This window comes from Hyperolius riggenbachi, chromosome 2, assembly GCF_040937935.1.
Source record: "Hyperolius riggenbachi isolate aHypRig1 chromosome 2, aHypRig1.pri, whole genome shotgun sequence".
Lineage (NCBI taxonomy): Eukaryota > Metazoa > Chordata > Amphibia > Anura > Hyperoliidae > Hyperolius > Hyperolius riggenbachi.
In genome coordinates this window covers 304,099,570-304,121,056 of record NC_090647.1, presented here as the reverse complement: position 1 = coordinate 304,121,056, position 21,487 = coordinate 304,099,570, and the positions used below count along the sequence as shown (strand labels likewise).

Sequence of the window (21,487 nt, the reverse complement as noted above, 5' to 3'; positions counted from 1 at the left end):
CAGTAGTATGCATACCATTTGTTAAAGATCTAGGTTTTAGAGCAGTAGGATTAGCCATACTATACCAGGGTAAAAAAACACATAAATACTTGATCTACTTAAATAACACATGTATTGTACTGTCCGTTTTTGATTTCAGTGAATATCCAGTTCGGCCTATCTGGACGAGTTTCTTCGTCCAGATAGGCACTGCTGTTTTCCCTGCGTGGTGCTCGCGATTGGGCGCGCGCCCGCCGCTAGCCCCCCGATCAGTGAATGGGAATATAATTCCCATTCACCGATCTACCTTCCCCGCAGAAATACCAACGCTTTCTCTCCAGAGAGCGCGGTATTTCTGCCCCCAGGAAACTTTTCCCCAGCATTTTAGTTCCCGGATGCGAGATCGTTCGCATCTAGGACTTTTTTCACTGTGGCCATCTTGTGGCCAAATAGTAAACTGCACCCACATACATTTTTTATAAAAAAATATATATATAATTTTACATTTAAAATTAGCAGTTTACCTCCCACACCAAAAATTACCCACATACACTTTTTTTATAAAAAAAAAAAAAATACAATTAAAAAAAAAAAAAATAGTTACCCAAGGGTCTGAACTTTTTAATTATGCATGTCAAGAGAATGTTATTATATTATTTAAAATTATAAGCTTATAAATAGTGATGGATGCAAATTGAAAAAATGCACCTTTATTTCTAAATTTAAATATCGGCACCATAAATTGTGATAGGGACATCGTTTAAACGGTGTAATAATCGGGACAGATGGGCAAATAAAATACATGTGTTTTAACCACTTCAGGACCACAGTCTTTTCGCCCCTTAAGGACCAGAGCCTTTTTATCCATTCAGACCACTGCAGCTTTCACGGTTTATTGCTCGCTCATACAACCTACCACCTAAATGAATTTTGGCTCCTTTTCTTCTCACTAATAAAGCTTTCTTTTGGTGCTATTTGATTGCTCCTGCGATTTTTACTTTTTATTATATTCATCAAAAAAGACATGAATTTTGGCAAAAAAATGATTTTTTTAACTTTCTGTGCTGACATTTTTCAAATAAAGTAAAATTTCTGTAACCATTCAGTGTATATTTATTGGTTTGGGTAAAAGTTATAGCGTTTACAAACTATGGTGCAAAAAGTGAATTTTCCCATTTTCAAGCATCTACGACTTTTCTGACCCCCTGTCATGTTTCATGAGGGGCTAGAATTCCAGGATAGTATAAATACCCCCCAAATGACCCCATTTTGGAAAGAAGACATCCCAAAGTATTCACTGAGAGGCATAGTGAGTTCATAGAAGATATTATTTTTTGTCACAAGTAAGCGGAAAATGACACTTTGTGACAAACAAACAAAAAAAAAAAAGTTTCCATTTCTTCTAACTTGCGACAAAAAAAAATGAAATCTACCACGGACTCACCATGCCCCTCTCTGAATACCTTGAAGGGTCTACTTTCCAAAATGGGGTCATTTGTGGGGTGTGTTTACTGTCCTGACATTTTGGGGGGTGCTAAATTGTAAGCACCCCTGTAAAGCTTAAAGGTGCTCATTGGACTTTGGGCCCCTTAGCGCAGTTAGGCTGCAAAAAAGTGCCACACATGTGGTATTGCCGTACTCAGGAGAAGTAGTATAATGTGTTTTGGGGTGTATTTTTACACATACCCATGCTGGGTGGGAGAAATATCTCTGTAAATGACAATTTGTTAATTTTTTTTACACACAATTGTCCATTTACAGAGATCTTTCTCCCACTCAGCATGGGTATGTGTAAAAATACACCCCAAAACACATTATACTACTTCTCCTGAGTACGGCGATACCACATGTGTGGCACTTTTTTGCACCCTAACTGCGCTAAAGGGCCCAAAGTTCAATGAGTACCTTTAGGATTTCACAGGTCATTTTGAGAAATTTCGTTTCAAGACTACTCCTCACGGTTTAGGGCCCCTAAAATGCCAGGGCAGTATAGGAACCCCACAAATGACCCCATTTTAGAAAGAAGACACCCCAAGGTATTCCGTTAGGAGTATGGTGAGTTCATAGAAGATTTTATTTTTTGTCACAAGTTAGTGGAAAATGACACTTTGTGAAAAAAAAACAATAAAAATCAATTTTCCGCTAACTTTTGACAAAAAATAAAATCTTCTATGAACTTACCATACTCCTAACGGAATACCTTGGGGTGTCTTCTTTCTAAAATGGGGTCATTTGTGGGGTTCCTATACTGCCCTGGCATTTTAGGGGCCCTAAACCGTGAGGAGTAGTCTGGAAATCAAATTCCGCAAAATGACCTGTGAAATCCTAAAGATACTCATTGGACTTTGGGCCCTTTAGCGCAGTTAGGGTGCAAAAAAGTGCCACACATGTGGTATCGCCGTACTCGGGAGAAGTAGTACAATGTGTTTTGGGGTGTATTTTTACACATACCCATGCTGGGTGGGAGAAATAACTCTATAAATGGACAATTGTGTGTAAAAAAATCAAAAGATTGTCATTTACAGAGATATTTCTCCCACCCAGCATGGGTATGTGTAAAAATACACCCCAAAACACATTATACTACTTCTCCCGAGTACGGCAATACCACATGTGTGGCACTTTTTTGCACCCTAACTGCGCTAAAGGGCCCAAAGTCCAATGAGTATCTTTAGGATTTCACAGGTCATTTTGCGGAATTTGATTTCCAGACTACTCCTCACGGTTTAGGGCCCCTAAAATGCCAGGGCAGTATTGGAACCCCACAAATGACCCCATTTTAGAAAGACGACACCCCAAGGTATTCCGTTAGGAGTATGGTGAGTTCATAGAAGATTTTATTTTTTGTCACAAGTTAGTGGAAAATGACACTTTGTGAAAAAAAAACAATAAAAATCAATTTTCCGCTAACTTTTGACAAAAAATAAAATCTTCTATGAACTTACCATACTCCTAACGGAATACCTTGGGGTGTCTTCTTTCTAAAATGGGGTCATTTGTGGGGTTCCTATACTGCCCTGGCATTTTAGGGGCCCTAAACCGTGAGGAGTAGTCTGGAAATCAAATTCCGCAAAATGACCTGTGAAATCCTAAAGATACTCATTGGACTTTGGGCCCTTTAGCGCAGTTAGGGTGCAAAAAAGTGCCACACATGTGGTATCGCCGTACTCGGGAGAAGTAGTACAATGTGTTTTGGGGTGTATTTTTACACATACCCATGCTGGGTGGGAGAAATAACTCTATAAATGGACAATTGTGTGTAAAAAAATCAAAAGATTGTCATTTACAGAGATATTTCTCCCACCCAGCATGGGTATGTGTAAAAATACACCCCAAAACACATTATACTACTTCTCCCGAGTACGGCAATACCACATGTGTGGCACTTTTTTGCACCCTAACTGCGCTAAAGGGCCCAAAGTCCAATGAGTATCTTTAGGATTTCACAGGTCATTTTGCGGAATTTGATTTCCAGACTACTCCTCACGGTTTAGGGCCCCTAAAATGCCAGGGCAGTATTGGAACCCCACAAATGACCCCATTTTAGAAAGACGACACCCCAAGGTATTCCGTTAGGAGTATGGTGAGTTCATAGAAGATTTTATTTTTTGTCACAAGTTAGTGGAAAATGACACTTTGTGAAAAAAAACAATAAAAATCAATTTTCCGCTAACTTTTGACAAAAAATAAAATCTTCTATGAACTTACCATACTCCTAACGGAATACCTTGGGGTGTCTTCTTTCTAAAATGGGGTCATTTGTGGGGTTCCTATACTGCCCTGGCATTTTAGGGGCCCTAAACCGTGAGGAGTAGTCTTGAAACCAAATTCCGCAAAATGACCTGTGAAATCCTAAAGATACTCATTGGACTTTGGGCCCTTTAGCGCAGTTAGGGTGCAAAAAAGTGCCACACATGTGGTATTGCCGTACTCAGGAGAAGTAGTATAATGTGTTTTGGGGTGTATTTTTACACATACCCATGCTGGGTGGGAGAAATAACTCTGTAAATGGACAATTGTGTGTAAAAAAATCAAAAGATTGTCATTTACAGAGATATTTCTCCCACCCAGCATGGGTATGTGTAAAAATACACCCCAAAACACATTGTACTACTTCTCCCGAGTACGGCGATACCACATGTGTGGCACTTTTTTGCACCCTAACTGCGCTAAGGGGCCCAGAGTCCAATGAGTACCTTTAGGCTTTACAGGGGTGCTCAAAATTTAGCACCCCGCCCACTTGCCAGGACAGTTAACAAACCCCACAAATGACCCCATTTTGGAAAGAATACACGCTAAGGTATTCCATGAGGGCCATGGTGAGTTCATAGAAAATTTTATTTTTTGTCACAAGTTAGCGGAAAATGACATTTTGTGAAAAAAAAAAAAAAAAAAAACACAAAACCACAATTTGTGACAAAAAATAAAACATTCTATGAACTCACCATGCACCTCACGGAATACTTTGGGGTGTCCTCTTTCCAAAATGGCATCATTCGTGGGGTCTGTCCTGGCATTTTAGGGTCTCTGCAATCATTACATGTATGGCCAGTATTAGGAGTTTCTGCTATACTCCTTATATTGGGCATAAGGGTAATGCACTGTGGGCTGAAAGGAAAAATGAACGTCAAACAATCAATCAATGTGGATGAAAAAATATCTGCCAACATATAACTTTGTTCGCGAGCTAATTCTAAATCATGGCCTGCTCCTGCCGGGCCTGTTGGTGTACGCGCTCTGCGATGATGTGCGCATGAGAGGCCTACGTAGCGGGGAAAGACTAAAAAAAACCCCTGACACCCCTAGACTTTGTAGCCGTAGCCACACAAGCATATACGTGTACCATAAAACACCCCACAACATGCCCGCACATTAGCGGATAGGGATACAGAAAGCCTGACCCCATGACCTTAATGGTGAAGCCGTTGACTTGATTCTTTCGCCTATATACTACGTCCTCCCCCCCTTCCACCCCCAGTGAGGACATCAGATAAAGGGCCTTTACATCCTTAACTGTTTGAAGCAGAGTCTGTGAACATCACTGGTGAGACATGACAAGACCTCCACTCTTTTCCTCTGTGAGGAATAGGCTAAAAGCTACATGATTCCCACTATGTGGGAGTGTCTTTTCTACGCTATCATGGGTTTAGTACAGGGATAACCCTATGTACCTGTGGACCCTATAAGTACTGCTTCCCCTGTTGGGGTGCAGCGTACGCGGCCTATGTTGTGGGGCGCTGTTATATTCCAACCCTCAAACACCGCCCTGCCACGCAACCTATACTCCATTGATATTTAACGCAGTGGAAGGCGAATCTTCAGTGATCTGCACGCGGCTTGCTGCCGCAGCCGGAGAGAGCTCACACACTCTGCTTTAACTACACCACCAGAACTATTTTACACCATAAGGAATCCACCAAATCTGTGCAATCTGGTCTATACATATAGGACCATTCCCGGGGGTCACTGGCATGAGACGGGAGACACCCTCTTTCCCGAAATAGGGCAGGACACTCCCCTTATTTAGGTATCTAATTGGGCGGGGGGAATCTGGGCTCTTTGGCGAAAATGGTTCCTTCGCACCCACATAGGAAAGTCCTTAGGGCTAAGTACCTCCCTAAGGTAATACCTAGTTATGGGTGTGAGAGTTTCACACCTATATGTTTGTTTATAATGCTTTTGTTGAGTTATGGGGTCTGTTGTGGAGGTCCGACATATGTTCTATTTACTCCAAACCAATGGTGTCCTTGAAGGTGTTATCCATTAACGCTAGAGGGCTTAATATCCCAGAGAAGAGGTCAATGTTATTACATGATATGCATAAACAACGAGCAAATGTTGTGCTAATCCAAGAAACTCACTTTAAAGGGGCCAACCCCCCCAAACTAAAAGATAAACACTATCAATCAATCTATATGAGTAATTCCCCTGACTCCAAAACTAAGGGCACAGCCATACTATTCCATAAGGACCTCCCGGTCAGTGAAGTGGAAACAAAAACAGACGACAAGGGTAGGTTTATACTACTAAAATGTAAGATTGCTGACTCGAGATACACTCTCTGCTCCGTATACGCCCCCAACATAGATCAGGTATCTTTTCTGCTACGCTTCTTCTTGGCTCTAGACACATTTGTTGATGGCAGTGTCATTATTGGAGGCGACCTTAACATCCCATTAAATCCAACCCAAGACACCTCTCATGGTAAATCTTCCATCTCTTATAGTAAACTCAATAAACTTAAAAAGGCAATGTATGAGCGACAGTTGGTAGATGTGTGGAGACTTCTTAACCCAACAACGAAGGACTACACTTTTTTCTCCTCAGTACACGCAATCTATACTAGGTTGGACTATATCCTCATCTCTCACAACTTGCTCTCTGACTCGCCAAGTGCAGACATAGGAATAATGACATACTCTGATCACGCACCCATCTCATTGTCATTAAACTGCAGATCACGTAAACAGAGGCCCTTTAACTGGAAATTCAATACCTCCATGCTAGAGGATGCTGGGGTGGCCTCCAAGATTGAAGGGGAAATCGAAAGATATTTTACTAACAACAACAGTGAAGATATATCCTCACCTATTCTTTGGGAAGCACATAAATGCGTGCTACGGGGATACCTTATACAACTAGGCTCAAGATTAAAAAGAGAGAAAGAACAAAGAATGGCCGACCTCTCCTCGGAAATACACACATTAGAACTTAAACATAAACGCTCTCTAAACCAATCAGATTTAGATAAACTCACTGAAGCCAGAGAGTCATTTAAAAAAATCCTGAGCGATAGAGCCCGACTTGCCGCACATAGATGCCAAAACCTATTTTATACACATGGCAATAAATATGGCAGATTACTGGCCAGAGCCTTGCGTCAACAACAGCGTAGGAATTATATACCCCAAGTCATAGATACTCACCTGAAAAAGCACATACGTAGCGAATCCATTGCTAATACATTCAGGGGCTTCTATTCGTCACTCTATAATAAAAGCAAACCTACAGAAGACCCACAAGCGCTGAGGGAAAAAATACGGGACTACCTGGCAGAGTCTGGAATGCCTCGCTTCCCTCACGAGACAGCTGAAACAATAGATGAGCAGATCACTGAGGCAGAGGTGCTAACAGTAATAACACAAATTAAACCAGGCAAGGCACCGGGCCCGGATGGCCTGCCCATCGAATATTATAAAAAATATAAACAGACCCTCCTTCCACACCTATGCAGGATGTTCAATGATATCCTAGACCCTGATAAGGTAGCTTCCTTTACCCCTCAAACATTAGAATCGCACATCTCGGTAATACATAAGCCAGGAAAGGACCCCAATGCCTGCTCCAGTTATAGGCCTATATCTTTGCTCAACCTGGACCTGAAAATCTTCGCTAAGCTGATAGCTAATAGAATAGCGCCTTTAATAGGGGAAGTGGTAAATTGGGACCAAGTGGGATTTATTCCTGATAGAGAGGGGCGTGACAACACTATCCGAACACTAGATCTAGTACAGTTTGCCCGGTCGAGGGATATTTCATGTATGCTTTTATCTACGGATGCGGAGAAGGCCTTCGACCGGGTAGACTGGACGTGGATTGACGAGGTTCTCAGTCATATTGGCTTGGGCCCTAAAATGCTACGGGGTATATCCGCCCTCTACTCTCGGCCATCTGCACGGGTTAGGACAAATGGGGTCCTCTCCGACCCCTTTCAAATATCCAATGGCACCCGGCAGGGATGCCCCCTCTCCCCGCTCATTTTTGCAATATCGCTGGAACCACTCCTGTGCCATATTAGAGAAAATCCAGATATAAACGGGATAACAATCTCCTCTAAAGTACAAAAAGTGGCCGCATACGCGGACGACTTGCTCTTCTACATTACGAACCCTCTGATTACCTTACCTAATCTATTGTCGGAATTTAAAACTTTTGGAGACCTAAGCCTATTCAAAGTCAACTACGATAAATGTGAGGCTTTAAATATATCCCTCTCACAGAGTTTACAGTCGCACTTGGCGACCCAATTTCCTTTTCGATGGTCCTCAACCCATATTAATTACCTAGGTACTAAAATTACCCCGGACATAAAAGATATTTTTCATATGAATTTTCCACCCATACTCGAAGCCCTAAAGGCAGACCTGACTAGATGGAACTGCCCTCATTTCTCGTGGATGGGCAGAATCGCAATTTTAAAAATGAACATTATGCCTAGGCTTCTATACCTATTCCAGACTCTGCCAGTACAAGTCCCTAACTCCTTTCTGAAATCCGCCCAAACGACATTTGGTAAATTCATATGGAAGGGGAAACCCCCCAGGCTTAAGAGACTTATCTTACATAGACCTAAACAAATGGGTGGACTAGCTGCACCTGACATTACAAATTATTACTATGCAGCAGTCCTCACCAGAATAGTAGACTGGCACAGACATCATACTACTAAACAATGGGTCAATATTGAACATCACATCTCGAAATACCCCCCTACTAATCTGCCCTGGTCCTCTCCCAGACCACAACGCGACTGGACGGACTCACACTTAATATATAATACTCTCAGAGTGCTCTCTACCACCAGGCAAAAAGAAGACATCTCACCATGGCCTCCCCCCAGAATACCACTATTTGACAACCCTGAATTTGAACTGGGCTGCCATGCTAACCACTTTAGTAATTGGAAAATGGCTGGTATTATTTTCGCTGATAGTCTTTGGAGTCAGGGGAAATGGCTAACAATTGAGGAATTGAGAAACAGAGCTGGAGTATACACCTTAGATTGGCTGGGTCTGGCGCAGCTTCGTTCTCTGTGTAGAGCGTTGGGAATCTCACCGAGTCTCTCTAGACCAAAATCTGCTTTCGAACTGCTATGCGGATCGGAAGGCCCATCCCGGAAGACCTTATCAACAGTTTATTCCCTATTGATTAGCCAATCACATGGCTCACTTACATACTTCAACAAATGGGAAGGGGAGCTCCGGTGTACGTTTTCTGATGCTCAGAGAGCCAAGATGTGTATACTCACCCAGAAATCCTCGATAACTGTTAAGTTACAGGAAATCAATTTTAAGATCCTGTCTCAGTGGTACCTTACTCCACAAAAATTACATACTATCTTTCCAAATAGAGACCCTAAATGCTGGAGGGGCTGCTCCTCTGTAGGATCCTTACTACACCTGTTTTGGGAATGTCCTCTGCTCATCCTCTTCTGGAGAAAAATAGAATGCTTAATCAGGAAGATGACAGATAGAGAGGTCCTCTTTACGCCACAATTCTTCCTTCTACACTGCAATAACTGGAGTATAAGGGCTTGCAAAAATTCTATAGTAAAGCATATCTTAAATGCAGCCAAGCTACTCATAGTACGCAAATGGGGAACTCCTACTATACCTACCCTAAAGGAACTAGATCAGGAGCTCTGCCATACTAGCGGGATGGAAAATACAATAATGACCCTTCAAAACCGAACTGAACAATATGCCAAGACCTGGAGATTTTGGAATTATTATAGAGAATCAGAGGAGTTCAAACTTCTCTTGATATAGCTCTTAGTATCCCAGGTGATGACCGCCCTTCTCCCTAGCCCTCTGGTGTTGATCAATTGACAACTGCATATACCTTAAGTCTGAAATGGTGTCGGATACTCCACAACCGGACCCCACAAGTTTAATTCTTCTGTTATCTTTCTTCTTCTCATTATTATCTTCTCTCTTTCTTCTCCTGGAGCTATTGTATGGCTCTGTCTATCTCTTTTCTTCCTTCTCTAAGTTCACTCTGATACACCGCCGTACTGAGGGATATTCGATGTGTTATTTAGAGATACACACTGAATGTATCTCAGATGAGGGGTCTATCTTATATAATATGTGAAAATCAGTAATGATATGTCAACGTGATATATGGAGCCACTCATTGTGCATCACCTCTAACGGACTCTATTTTTGGTACTCACTCCGGATACTGCAACATCCTGTTGGACTCGAGTGGCCCCATTAAGGAGATTTCATTCCACGAGGCTATATATACCCCTCTGAGTACATGTGTACAACCTTTTGTATAACCATATGATGACACTAATATCTGATTGTATATAGGCATTCGTATGACGGTGTGAAGTTCTCCTTTTCTTTATTGTGTATAAAATCCTTGTACAAATAAAAGTATTTGAAAAAAAAAAAAAAAAAATATCTGCCAAAAAATTTTGAAAAAAAAAAAAAAGAGGAGGAAGGCGTCTGCCAGGACATAGGAGCTGCCGCCCCAAAAATCCAAACCCACCAGCTCGTATGCCCTGGCAAACCTGATTTATCCATTCACACCGATCGATGTGAATGAACAAATCATTGCCAGAGTTCTTTTTTGATACAAAGTGTTTGCCAAAGCATATGAATCCCCAACACCACTCCTCGGCCCATATGCCTCGGCAAACGTATCTTTTTGACTGCGGAGGAGAAATCTCGTCCTGCAGCGCTGCATGCACCGACTTGTGTGTAAGCTGACAGACGCGCAACGTTCTGTCAGGATGCACCATCAGTACTGCAGCTGGTTAGTCATTCGCTCGGTCCACCTGGAAGGTTATTGGATGGAAAAAGAGAAAAAAACCCCCAAAAAACAAGCAAGCAGCAAAGCAATTACTTCATTAACATTAATAACCTTTGAACTTTTTTAATAAAAAACTTAACATTGCAAACCAAACATTAACTTCTTTGCTTACCTGTTTTTTGTTTTTTTTTAACTTACCTCCCGAGGACAAACCTCTCCTCCCCCATGGAACAATGTGCGAAGTGCAAATTGCACAGAGTTGTGGCGAAATACATTACGCAATTTGTCCCAAGTGAAAGGAGAGGTTTCTGGCAGCCCTGTGTATTAGGGTCTCTGGAAACCCGATGTTTGGTTTCACACTGCATATTGACATATCCGGTGGGTCGAGCCCGCCGCACCGTATCGTCCAAAACAGACCTTCAGGCAATACCACAAGAGTAGCATTCGGCCTAGTAATGAACTGCGTCGCCATAGACTAACATGACTTCCGCGCCGATCGATATTGCCACAGAAGCCACGCAGTAACGTAGGCATGCACTAGCGTTAAGTCAAGCACTTCCGGCGTAGGGGGGGACCGCAAAGTGTGACTTTTGCTAGGCATTTTGCCCTAACGCATCGCAGCAGTGTGAAATAGCACTGAGAGACCCTTGTGTGCCTACCGCTGTGTGTGGAGTTCCCTACTCTCTAATAGTGTACCTGCTCGTGGTACCTCTCAAAACACTCCCCTAGGCATAGGCCAGGCTGGTCAGGACAGGTGGGACAATAAACAGTGGTGTCACGCCTTATTCCAGCCCTGCTGCAGACACGACAGCGTTTTCTTCGGATTCGTTGACCTGGGGTAGTCGGAATTGGATAGGCGTAATGCCTTCCATGCAGCCGGCTAGTTGCATCTTGGGGTTGGGCCACGGCACCTCCTGGATACAGGAGTTCTATCACGATCTGTTTATTAAATTGAATAAACGAGCCAGTTCTCCCTGCCTTACTGTAGAGAACAAAGCTGTTGTAAATTGCCAATTGAATGAGGTAAAAAGACACTTTTTTATACCAGCGTCTTGTTTTTCGGGCAACTAAATAGGGCGCTAACCTCTGGTCATTGAAGTCCACCCCTCCCATGTTAGTATTATACTCGTGGACGACAGGGGGTTTTTCAATGACCTTAGTTCGCCGTTGAATTTCAACTGTCGTGTCTGCGTGAATGGTGGACAGGAAGTAAACCTCCCTCTTGTCCTTCCATTTCACCGCGAGCAGGTCGTCAGCACACAAGGCGGCCCTCTGCCCCCGTTGAAGTCTGGTGGTAATGAGCCGTTGGGGGAAGCCCCGGCGACTAGGCCGCACGGTGCCACAGCATCGGATTTTTTCTATTTTTAAGTGCTGAAAGAGGGCCACACTTGTGTAATAATTGTCCACAAAAAGATGGTACCCCTTCTGGAACAAGGGTGACACCAAGTCCCACACAACCTTTCCACTGCTCCCCAGGTAGTCAGGGCATCCGACCGGCTCCAATTTTGAGTCTTTTCCCTCATAGACCCTAAAATAAGATGTATAGCCTGTGGCCCTTTCACAGAGCTTATACAGTTTCACCCCATACCGGGCGCGCTTGTTTGGGATGTACTGTTTGATGCGAAGGCGCCCGGTAAAGCGTATGAGGGACTCGTCTACGCAGATGTCCTGGTCAGGGGTATAAGCATCTGCAAATCTGGATGACAGGTGGTCTATGAGGGGTCGAATTTTGTGGAGCCGGTCAAAAGCAGGGTGGTCACTTCGATGACAGGTTTCATTGTCATTGAAGTGCAGGAAGCGCAGGATGTTCTCAAATCGTGTCCTGGACATGGCAGCAGAGTACAGGGGAACATGATGTGCTGGGTCCGTAGACCAATAAGACCGCAACACATTCTGCTTTACTAGTCCCGTGTGAAGGAGAAGGCCCAAAAAAATTTTCATTTCGGAAACTTGGACTGGTTTCCACCGAAAAGGCTGGGCAAGGTACTTTTCCGGATTGGCGGTTATATATTGTGTGGCCTTACGGTTGGTCTCTGCCACAATTAAGTCCAAGAGATCCTGGGTGAAGAACAGATAGAAAAAGTCTAGGGCCGATCCTAGATTATCTGTCTCCACCTGGACTCCAGACTGGGCGGTGAAAGGGGGAAGTACGGGTGCGGCGGAATCAGGGGATTGCCAATTTGGGTTTGCCAGCACCTCTGGTAAATTAGGGGTAGTACGGGCCCGTCTTCTTGGTGGCTGCGACTGGGATCTTACTGCACGTGCCACCGAACCAGTTTCAACTTCCATGCTGGTGCTCGCCACTTCACCAGGGTCTACGGAAGTACTGGTGCTAGGTCCAGGAGATGTTGTGCTGCTGGTGCCTGCCGCACCATGAAATCTCAGACCAGCACGAACACCACTCTGCTGCCCTTGAGGCTGATCCTGCGCCACCTGCGGTCCAACAACATGGGGTGTGGTACGCCTGGCTTTAGCCGGGACCTCAACCTCGTCATCACTATCGGTCAGTGAGCCACTGCTCAATTCAGGTTCAAACTCTGACCCGGAAGATTCGTCGAATGAGGCGTCCCAATCGTCCTCATCCGACTGGGCCATGTACCTGAGAACCTCATCATCGGAATACCCCTTTCTTGCCATGGTGGGCTGCTAAATTTAGGGGGTATTCCTCTGAGACTACGCAGAAAAAAGAGCACCTACCTAGCAAAAGGGAGCATTTGAGAGGTAGAAAGCTGTGCTCACTGAGTTTTGATAAAAAAAATAAATCAAAACTGAGGTTTACAGTGCCACAGCTATTGTACAGTGTTTTTTGCAGTGATCAGAAAAAAAATTCTGTCACTGCGTTGGGGCGGGCTGAACGCAAGTGCAGGCGAACGATCAGGCCTGATCGGGCAAACACTGCGTTTTTTTTTGCGGATCCTAGTGACCCTAATAGATCTGACTGCGATCAGTAATGATCACTTACAGATACTATATAGTACCAATGTTGATTAGCGACAGTGATGACGCTAATTAGTGACTGTGGTGCAGTGGGCTGAGCACTAACTGACACTTACAAAGGGGCCTAGCTAACTGGCCTAACTGCTAACACTAGTGATACTAAAAAAGTGACAGTTTTCACTGTTTTTAGATCACTTGGATAGTGACAGGGGGGTGGTGGCGAGTGGGGAATCGGAGGCAATCAGAAACAATCACAGGACAATCAAAGGCAATCACAGGGCAATCGCAGGCCAATCACAGGGCACTCAATTCCTGGGACAATCAAAGTCAATCACAGGGCAATCAAACCAATCACGACACAATCAAAGCCGATCACAGGCCAATCAAAGCAAATCACAGGCCAATCACAGGGCAATCAAACCAATCACGACACAATCAAAGCCGATCACAGGCCAATCACAGGGCAATCACAGGGCAATCAAAGCCGATCACGGGACAATCAAAGCCGATCACGGGACAATCAAAGACGATCACAGGCCAATCAAAGGGCATTCACGGGACAATCAAAAAAAATCACGGGACAATCAAATACAATTACAGCACAATAAAATTGAATGTCAGCACAATGAAATTGAATGTCAGCACAATCAAATACAATTGCAGCACAATCAAATACAATGCACTGGGAAGGTGATTGGGGGGGGGGGGGGGGGGGTTGATTAGGTGCCCGCACGGGGCAGACTGGGTCCTGATCTGGTGGGTGGCAGACACAGGGGGTGACGATAGGAGATCAGTGAGGGATTACAGGGGAGAATAGATGTAAACAATGCACTGGGGAGGTTATCAGGAGGGGGGGGTCTGAGGGCAATCTGAGGGTCTGGGTGGGTGATCAGGTGCCCCCAAGGGACAGTTTAGGGTCTGCGCTGATGGGTGGTGGTGACAAGGGGTGATAGACAGGTGATAGATGGGTGATAGACAGGTGATCAGTGGGTAAGACAGCTATATAGCTGTATACAGCATACAGGGGGGTGGTCTGGGAGGGGGGTCTGGGAGGGATCTGAGGGTAGGGGGGGTGATCAGGGGACCCTAGGAGGCAGTTAGGGACCTAACCTAGGGGATAGCGTCCCTAGATAGTGACAGGGAGTGATTGATGGGTTTTTAGGTGGGTGGTGGGGTGCAGATGCTGGTGTGCTGGGGTGGTCAGGGGGGGTTCTGAGGGCTGGGGTGGGCGATCGGGTGGTCTGTGTGGGGCAAAGAGTGTTTGTGTGCACTTATCTGCAGGCTGCCTGTCCTCTCTGATGGTCGCACGACGAGTGACCATCAGCGGAGGAGGCAGCCAGTATAATACACTTTGTTACAATAACAAAGTGTATTATACTCCTCTGGCCGGATCGCCGCATTTGAAACCCGCCGGCGCTGCTAATTGGCCGGCGGGTTTCCGTGCAGAGTGGGCGGAGCCTATTGCCGGCGGCGATCGCGTCATTGATGACGCGATCGCCGCACAGCCACCGCTGATGCCGCCCCCGCCGATGGGCGTATTGCGGTCGTTTGGGCCCGGTCTTTGCCGCCGCCCATCGGCTGGGGGCGGTCGTTAAGTGGTTAATTACGGTAGCGTATATTAATTTCAAACTATAATGGCCATAAACTGAGAAATAATGAATTTTTTCCGTTTTTTTCTTATTCTTCCTGTTAAAATGCATTTACAGTAAAGTGGCTCTTAGCAAAATGTACCCCCCAAAGAAAGCCTAATTGGTGGCAGAAAAACAAGATATAGATCAATTCATTGTGATAAGTAGCAATAAAGTTATAGGCGAATGAATGGGAGGTGAACATTGCTCGGATGCATGAGATTTTCGGCACTGCGGTGCTGAACCGGTTATATAGTAAATGAAGAAAATTCTGTTCCTGGTGGGGGCCATGTGTTTTGCCCACAGCTGAGGCTAAATACTGATGTCATTTCTGCCCTTTACTTTTTTTCTTTTCTCCTCCAATCACTGAGTCACCTCAGCCTTGCTTGTAAACACAAGTGAGCAGGGGATCAGGTTTCAGATAAGCAGCTAGGCAGGGAAATAAAGAGAAGAGGAGAGGAATACATTACAGATAAAAAGAACCCCCAGCATGCAACTGTTTGGTACTGACTACTAAAGGGCCAATGCTCCTTAAAGGAACACTATCAATACCCAAGTGTTCTAAAATGACAATGTACAAATAATGTCTAAGTAGCTGTGTAAACATTTTCCTACTTTTCATGTTAAATATCAGAGGCAAAAGCTGTAATTTATTGAGGGTAGGATTTAGCTATATTGGGACAAATCAATTGCAGAAGGGGTGTCTGCTTCGATGCACAGCCAGAGTTGCATATCAGACTCCAGAAAGCAAATATCAAACATATCAAACTCTGAAAGCAAAAACAGTATGAAAAGCTGTGACAATTAGTTACATTTCCTCTGCTCTCTTCAGACACTTCAGTCAGAAACACAGGACACAGAATCTGCAGCTGTTGGGAGCTTTCTCTCTGTCACACACAGAGCTACACATAGAGTTAACTGATCAAGTGTGAGGGGAATTTCACACCTCCTCATGGCTCAGTCTGCCGTCAGTTTTGGCGTCAGTAAAGTTTGAAACTATTTTGATAACAGTAAACAAAGAGGTTGCTGCTAAAATGTATACACCAGTACTTAGCAGCACTTCCCAAACAATTCATGTGTCAATTTAAAAAAATATGTGAATCGATAGTATTTCTTTAAGTATGTGATAACTCCAAATCATAACAGCAGAAAAAGTTTTTAATGCAGGATTAACCTCTTCATCACTTAACCTCCTTGCCGGTTATCCCAAGCTCAGCTCGGGGTAACCTGCCGCGGAGGATTCCTCAGGCCCTGCTGGGCCGATTTGCATAATTTTTTTTTTTTTTATACATGCAGCTAGCATTCGCCGCTACCCGCCGCATCAGAGGGTGGAAACCCCCCCCCCCCCTCTGAGGGGTGGGTTAGGACTCCCTATGACGTCGGTGACGTCATCGTGCCCGCCGGGGACGACGGGGGAAGCCCTCATGGAAATCCCGTTCAGAACGGGATTTCCGGATGGGCATATGTGGCGATCGGCGCATACAGGGGGACGCTGCAGGGAGGGGGGAAGCATGTAGCTAGCGCTAGGCTAGCTACATGCTTAAAAAAAAAAAAAACACCTCCCTGCCGTGCACAGCAAATATTTAGAACGGCAGGGAGGTTAATACACTCAGACCAGTTGCTGTTGAAATTTGATTTTTATGGTGACACTCCCACTTTAAGGCCATCCTGAACTGAAAATAATCTGATGCATCTATAGTCCTACTTATAGTGATTTGAATCCCACAGTTTCTTTTGTTTAAAAGATAAAATCTTAAAGGACACCAGAAACAAAAATAAACTAATGAAACAAATAATTGTATCTTCCTTCTCCTAAAAATGACTTTTTAAGATATTCCACAGTTCTATTTTATGTTTTAAATCTACTTTTTAGGTTTTAACTGTTTTTTATTGTTTTTGCTCAATGACACATTCATTGAAGTATGCCAGAGCTAAAATCTATGAACTATTGACCCTTTTTATTACTTTCTTGCTCTCAGAAGCTATTTTCTGCTAGGAAAGTGTTTTATAGTTGGAATTTCTTATCAGTGAGGGTCACACTGTAGCCACTTCCTGCCTGAGTCAGGACTGAGTTAGCCACTTACATACCTGATATTTAACTCTTTCAGGCAGAGAAAGGAAAAAAAGAAACACAACATAGTTATTTGTGTGCTAGGCACTGTACATACACATGTATATCTCATCATTTCACATGTCACTTCGGGTATCCTGTAAAAGAAACCTGAAGTCACCTTTTTGATGTAAAAAGCTTATGTATGTCTCTTTAATTCCGACCTACCATTGAAGTAATTGAAAGAACTCATGAGGCGAAGGATCTAATCAATTTTTTTTTTTTACTCTTCTGGGGCTTCTTCTAGCCTTTAACAGCAGTTTCAGTCCTGTAATGATTGCGACCTGCCGGCAGGGTCGGCGCTTCTGCACCTGTGCAGGCTCAGTACGCGCCAGATGACCTACCTGCACGAGTGCCCACGCAGGTGCAGAAGAGATGGTGGATCGTCACTCTTTATGGGCGGGACAGCTAGGAGGACCAGTGCTGTGGCGAGGGACTTACATGGTTGCTAGGGGCTGGAAGAAAGTCCCAGGTGAGTAAAAAATAGATTAGGTCTTTCTCTTCATGAGTCCTTTAAGTGTTTCTGCTGCCGTTGTCTCCCGCATACTGTCCGTTACTTTTACTTCCAGGGTCACGGCCATCTTGGAAATTACTTCTACTTTTAAAAGTGAAAATTTTACATGATAGGAGCTGCTAAATAGGGTCAGATGAGGTGACAGGAAGATTGCTTTATTTTTTTTTTTATTTACAATAATACAAATCTGCTATAACTTTTTAATATTTTTGTTTTTGGCTAAGCTGAATGACATCCATTATTCCACAGCTTCTATCTTGAGCTATTTGACTTTATCTTTTTAATCTATACCCTGCTCTCGTAAATGTTGTAATTATCAGTGAGTTATGCTGTAGTTTGACTGAAGAGGGAGTGTCATTGGCATTCATTAAGGCTAGATTCACAGTGGGACGTTGCGTTTTGATGCCACATTAAACTCGCACTGCAAGCTTACAACGCAGCGCGCCCAAAAAGTGGCAACGCAGCGTTACCGTCGCATACAGCAGATACAGTAAAAAATACAGGCAATGAAAAGTATGCTTCCAAGTCATTACTGAGCATGTGCAAACAGTCCAACGCAGCTAATAACGTGTATAACGCACTGCCTGCAATACTTTTACTTAACGAGCAGCGTTAGACACCAATGCAACATGTGCACTGTAAACAGGGCATTGATTTTTTCATAGGCAGTGAGTTATTCTGCGTTAAATGTTGTTTTAACGCGCGACTTTAACGTCCCACTGTGAACTTAGCCTCATTCTTAGCCCTTTATATTGAGAAAAAAGGAACAGTCTAATTCTGTAAAGGCTTGGAACTGCACATACAGATGTTTAGCTCATCATGACAGTTCAGATACCATCTAATCAAAACCTATGGAGATCTGCAACAAAGACCACTGCAAGAAGCTGTGGTATAGGCAAAAGCTGCTGGAGTGTAATCTATAGATCTTCTCGTGAACAGTGTTCACAGTGTAGTGCATATCTCATGTGATCAGTGTAATAGTTACCCTCTTGAGCCTCCAAAGGTCTATACCCACTAGTGACCAGGCCCCCTTTTTTTTTTTTTTACAATTTGGCACTTCACAACTTTAACGGTTTATTGCTCGGCCATACAGTTAATTTTAACTCCTTTTCTTCTCACAAATAGAGCTTCTATTTGGTGGTATATTATTGCTGCTGCTAGTTTTAGTTTTTTGTTTTTATTTTAATTAAAGGCTGAAATTTGAAAAAAAAAAACCAAACCTACATTTAAATTAGTTTCCTCCTAAATAGGCCCTAGACCAGCCTTTCTCAACCTTTTTAAGCTGAAGGAACCCTGCAAATAACTTTTGGATCGCAAGGAACCCCTGCAAGTAGTTTTTTGATCTCGAGGAACCCCTGCATTTATTTTGCAGGTGGCATGGTCTTTAAAAGTATGTGTAGCTGTTTATTTCACTGCCCCTACTACACTGCCACACATTATACTGTCTCCTGAGCCCCCAATTTAGTGCTTTTTGTTACAGTAACACCTATTATAATGTGCTCTATTATACTTCCCGCTCCCCCCCCCCCCAACCCCACGATGGGGGAAAGTGCCAAGGAACCCCTGCAGAGTATTCACGGAACCCTGGGGCTCCAGGGAACCCTGGTTGAGAAAGCCTACCCTAGACTAAGATACATACGCTACAGTATACATACATAGACATATGCCTGTCGTAGGTATTAGATTGGCTCCTGACCCTGTCATCAATGTGAACAACTCCCATTAGCTTACATTGATCACATGGTCAGGAGCCAATGAAAGTATAGTAATCCTGTTTTTAATCTGTATCCCTAGTAGGGGATAACATAAGAGGCGAGATTTTGTAACATGCCACTGATTTCTTTACGTTGATGTTGTTTTTTTATTTATGTATTTATTTTTAATTGCACAGCAAAAGGAGGAAGTCTTCAAGTTTTGGAAAAAGCTGCAACAGTAAGTTACATTTGTTAATACATGAAAGTTTTATTCCAACTACAGAAATGTGACAGTGTTTCGATATGGCCAGGCTAAAAATTGAATAGCCCATTACCAAGTTATTGTAACGATCGGTATAACACAGAGAGGGTCTGATTACCGGTGAACTGCAGTCTCACCAGGAATACAGAATATACCTGATTATTGGTGATCTGCAGTATCACCGATAATCAGATATATCTACTAACCTCTGGGCACCAGGGAGAACAAGTGAGTGTTTATGCAACAGTATACTTTGAGCACTTCTCCAGAAGTGTGTTCCTTCCTATGGCCGAGGTCGGCAAGCCAGGTCGTCAACACACAGACAGAGAAAGTACAGAATCAGGATGCAAATACAGAGTCAGGAACGAGCAGAGTTCGGCAACAGGATATCAGAAATAGCAAGGTACGAGTTCAGAGGGATAGTCAGACAGGCGGAAGGTCATAACAAATAATACAATGCAATGTTCCTAATGCTAAGGTGTGAACGCCTTGATGTCAACACCTTTGGAAACTATGCTAGAACACAGATACAAACAAGGTCTGAGTGCTACCACGTTGTGATCGCAACGGCAGACAACCAGACAATGCCCAGCACCCAGTATATATAGTAAGGAGCTCTCTGGCGCCTCCTCTAAGTGCTGGACCAATGGCAAGTGGTGAAATTGTCAGCTGACCAGCCTGGTCAGCTGACCCTTTTCTGGCTGTCATCTAAGCTCTGCCTCTCAGCGCGCGCGCGCGTCCTTCTGAATCTGTGTGGACTAGCAGTCCCAGCCACACCAGACATGTCTTGCAATGTAATCCCTGATTCAAGCGCGGGGACCGCAGCCCCGCTCTCCAAGGGAGCGGCGGTTTCCCCGCGTCCGGCTGCACTGTCAGACGCTCTGCTATCTGTGCAATCTGCCGCCTCCAACGCGGAATCCGACGCTCTGTCCATGCGGCATGCGGCGGTTTCTCCGCGTTGTGCCGCCATGCTGGACGCGGAAACAGCCGCCTCACTCTGAGCCCTTGCGGCGGCCTTTCCGCGTTTCCTCACAGTTATAATGCTAGGTACACACCATACAATTTTCTGGCACATTTACCTGCCAGATTGATTATTTCCAACATGTGCGAACTGAATTTCGATCGACTTTTTGTTTTCCGGATCGTTTTTCGATTGATTTTTGTTCAGGCCTATGGAAAACGATTAAATGATTGGAAAAACGATCGAAATTCAGATTGGACATGTTGAAAATAATCAATCTGGCACGTAAATCAGCCAGAAAATTGTATGGTGTGTACCTAGCATTACATACGTTTTCATTATACTTTGCAATTGTTGTCTTCAAAAATATTTTTTTTTTTAGGCAGGGGTCACACTTGTCTTTCAGTTTCTACAGTTTTCAGAAAACTGAAAGAAAAGTGTGACCTCTACCTTACAACAGCTAATGTAATTTATAGAGAAAACTGACAAATTGCGCAAGATGTCAGTTTTTTTTTCTGCATGCGAAATCTGTATTAAAGTGTGACCTTGCTTATTGATTAACATGAGTTCTCAGTTGGAGTCAGTTTTTCTGTGCAGAAAACGCGTACGAAAGCCGGTAAGTGTGACCCCTGCCTTAATGTTATGCTTCAAAGAAAGCAGCCCAGAAACTGGGCACTTTCATAGGCAACAATGTTAATCTTTTGAATTAGCTTTGGGCTCTGGAGATCGGCTGTTATGTAGCTGAACTCTGGTTATATGTGGTGACTGCGGCGGAAGTAGGTGGGTAGTGGCGGAGATGGGGATGGTGGATTTCAGCATCTCCTAAATGCCCCCGGACACCCTCTTCCTGGACGGCCGCT

The 21,487-nt window shown here is 43.9% G+C and overlaps 1 protein-coding gene across 1 annotated transcript in view; it reads left to right on the top strand.

Annotated features, from left to right (window-relative positions):
- Positions 1 to 21,487, top strand: part of CDCA8 (cell division cycle associated 8) — a 67,379-nt gene that overhangs the window by 25,339 nt on the left and 20,553 nt on the right. The window contains exon 4 of the mRNA XM_068269041.1: positions 19,602 to 19,642. Coding sequence (XP_068125142.1) covers positions 19,602 to 19,642 — 41 coding nt within the window. The remainder of the gene's footprint in view (positions 1 to 19,601; positions 19,643 to 21,487) is intronic.